General features: G+C 50.3%; 1 protein-coding gene across 1 annotated transcript in view; it reads right to left on the minus strand.

Moving 5' to 3' along the window:
- TECTA (tectorin alpha) overlaps positions 1–3,288 on the minus strand; it is a 107,428-nt gene that overhangs the window by 25,477 nt on the left and 78,663 nt on the right. Inside the window, 1 exon segment of the mRNA XM_023744715.1 lies at positions 814–1,010. Within this exon segment, the coding sequence (XP_023600483.1) occupies positions 814–1,010 (197 nt within the window).

Raw genomic sequence — 3,288 nt, forward strand, 5'->3', positions numbered from 1 at the left:
AAGCTGTTTCCTGAGAAATCCGGGGAACCTGGAGCAAGAGCCGCCTAAGATGAGCGTACAACCGCCCAGGTTCCCGCATTCCCCCAATCTCTCACATTTGTGTTAGACGAACCCTGGCCCTCCTGTCTCCGAGTTCTCCGGAGACACCGGTCCTGAAGGTATTGCCAACGAATGACTGATTCTTAACCCACGGTTCTGTTAGTATTTACTTTCGATCAGCAGTTCCGCTGACACCCACGCGGTCCAAGGAGCAGCTCTCTACTTGGGCTTGATGCCTAACGATCACTGCGTTTTTATAATGTGCTGCAGAGATGGGGTGGGCGGGAAGCCAGCATCAATAGCCTCCCAGGTCTTGTTGCTGCCCCTATGAAGGACCTGCTTTCAATATTTCCCTTTGGGTTTGTAACCCACAGGGAGGAGGCACCGGCAGTCCAAGACCTCCACTATGGGGTGGTAGACCCTTCCTACCGGGCCCTGTAGGGTGGGGTGGTGGCAGGTGTCACTTACAGTGCGCAAGGGGGGGGACAGGTATCACTCACTGTTAATGGGGGAAACGTCCTTCAGTCACGGTTCAGGGGGGGGGGGGGCAGGTGTCACTCACTGTTCACGTGGGGGGGGGCAGGTGTCACTCACTGTTCATGTGGGGGGGAATAGGTGTCACTCACTGTTCACGTGGGGGGAACAGGTGTCACTCACTGTTCACGTGGGGGGAACAGGTGTCACTCACTGTTCACGTGGGGGGGCAGGTGTCACTGTCCACGTGGGGGGGCAGGTGTCACTCACTGTTCACGTGGGGGGGCAGGTGTCACTCACTGTTCCCGTAGGGGGGAGGCTCGATGCAGCCGCACAGCTCCCCGCCGTTGTCCAGCTCACAGGTCCGGTTGGGACAGTCGGCCCCCACGCAGGGATCGTCCACCACTCCTGCTAAAAGGGAGAACAGGAACGCGCACACTTGACTTCCACACCAACAAGCAGGTGCCGTGTTCACTCTGGACTTGCACGGCATGGAACTGTGATGGTCAGACAGCAGCCATGGATGAACACACAGGGTAATCTTCCAGAAAAGAACGAGTGCAGCTAGCAACGGGGCCTGGCTCGGCCAGACATGGGGCTGCGTGTGGCAGTGGCATGACCTCCTCCATCCCTCACAAGTGCTCTGCGAGCTACACACTGCCACCCCACTTCACACTGAAGCTTGCCCAGGGCTCCCGCAGTGGAGCTGCGTGTGAGGATACAGCCCAGACAATCTCTGCCAAGACACGCCCGAGTGCGACCTGGCCACGCTGCCTGTCACGTGCATTTGCTCTTTACGAATCCCTTATCGCTATATCCCCAGCACCCAGTCACCCCCTAGCCGGCACTCAACAAATATGTGTCAAGAAAGACAGTTTTAGGGTCAGTGAGTTCCCTTAAACCACCTCCCCCATGAGCTTCTACTTAATTGTATAAAAATAGATAAACCAAAAACCTACACACAACTCACAAGCATTGACTCACGGTACTATTTTGCCCAAAGGGTAAAACTATAAGTAAAATGTCAACGTATGTGGACTGTCACCATCATCCACGATGAACAATGTTTTGGTAGCCAAGGATCCCACAGACCACCTTCAAGATCATCAGCAACTTAGTGAAACCATCGATTGAGATCATTGTCTTTGAGACACTCCTGTCTTTGGTTAAAGCATCTCTCTCCCTATCAGATGTCATAATTCTCCTGTACTTCCTGGCGAATAAGGGTGAGAGCTGAAGACACAGCTGTTCCATCCCTCCAGAGTCTAATAATGAAACGAAGGGGCGGAGCCGCCGTAGCTGCAGGTAAGTGTGACCAGGTGCCACCCTCCCTGCGAGTAACCAAGGGTGAGGCCGGGGAGTGCAGAGATGGTCACCCCACCTGCCTGGGTGCCTGGCGCAAGACTGGAGGCAGCTGTCAGCATCACTCGAGGACATTTATTGAATGAACACAGCCCAGAGCATAAACGAGAGGAGTTGAGGCTACAGCCACAGGAAGGAAACATCTCCCTGGCAATACGGAGGCCCACCTGCCAATGGCAACTCAGACATGCCCTTATAAAGAGGGGGCTTTTGAGGTTAAAAACAAAAACTAATGTGTGTGTTTTTTAACTCAATAATTTTAAATGTTTAACACAGTTAATTTTAAAGTTAATTAAAGGATTGCTTGTTAACACGACATATTAAAATTACCAAACAAAGCATTTCTGTCGATTTCCCAAAGAGACTGGTAATTCTAAGAGAATCTGAAATCACTGAATGCATATTGTAATTAGCTACTTTGTTTTAGGTTTGGAACAAACTGTGTTCTGACACTTGGTCAGGTTTAATCTTTCTGTCTTGATACGGGTGCAGTGTCTTTGAGTGACACTTTTCCTGGCGCCATGTGCACACCAGGGGGGAGTGCATGTCAGGCAACACCACACCTCCTGCTGCACGTGTGTCTCACCACATCATGGGATGGAGTGGCCACTTGTGTAAAGGGTCACACATATATGCATATGACAAGTTTGTATATGTTTTTATATATATTTGCTCCATTTGATTAACATGGTAAGAAAATGAACAGATAGAATAATGGATATCTATAATAAAAGCATAATATGCTAATTAGACTGGGCAGCCAAACGACCTTCCGGACATCCTTCTGGACGAAGCCATCACGACAGGGGCTGAAGCAGAGACAGTTAGGGGTGATCAGGCAGGCAGGTGAGCAGTTAGGGGCGATCAGACAGGCAGACGAGCAGTTAGGGGTGATCAGGCAGGCAGGCAAGTGGTTAGGGGAGATGAGGCAGGCAGGCAGGTGAGCAGTTAGGAACCAGTGGTCCCAGATTGCAAGAGGGATGTCTGACTGCCGGTTTAGGCCCAATCCCTGCGGGCAGGGTCGAGCCTAAACCAGCAATTGGACATCCCCCGAGGGGTCCCAGATTGCGAGAGGGTAAAGGCCAGGCTGAGGGACCCCCCAACTCCCATGCATGAATTTCATGCACTGGGCTTCTAGTATCTATACTAATAAAAGGATAATATGCTAATTAGAGCAGACGTCTTCCGGACATCCATCTGGACAAAGCCACAGCGGCTGTGAGGGCCTAGAGCAGTGATGGCGAACCTATGAACTCATTTTTTGGTTGATTTTTCTTTGTTAAATGGCATTTAAATATATAAAATAAATATCAAAAATATAAGTCTTTGTTTTACTATGGTTGCAAATATCAAAAAATTTCTATATGTGACATGGCACCAGAGTTAAGTTAGGGTTTTCAAAATGCTGACACG

Source organism: Myotis lucifugus, unplaced genomic scaffold (genome assembly GCF_000147115.1).
Source record: "Myotis lucifugus unplaced genomic scaffold, Myoluc2.0 scaffold_484, whole genome shotgun sequence".
Lineage (NCBI taxonomy): Eukaryota > Metazoa > Chordata > Mammalia > Chiroptera > Vespertilionidae > Myotis > Myotis lucifugus.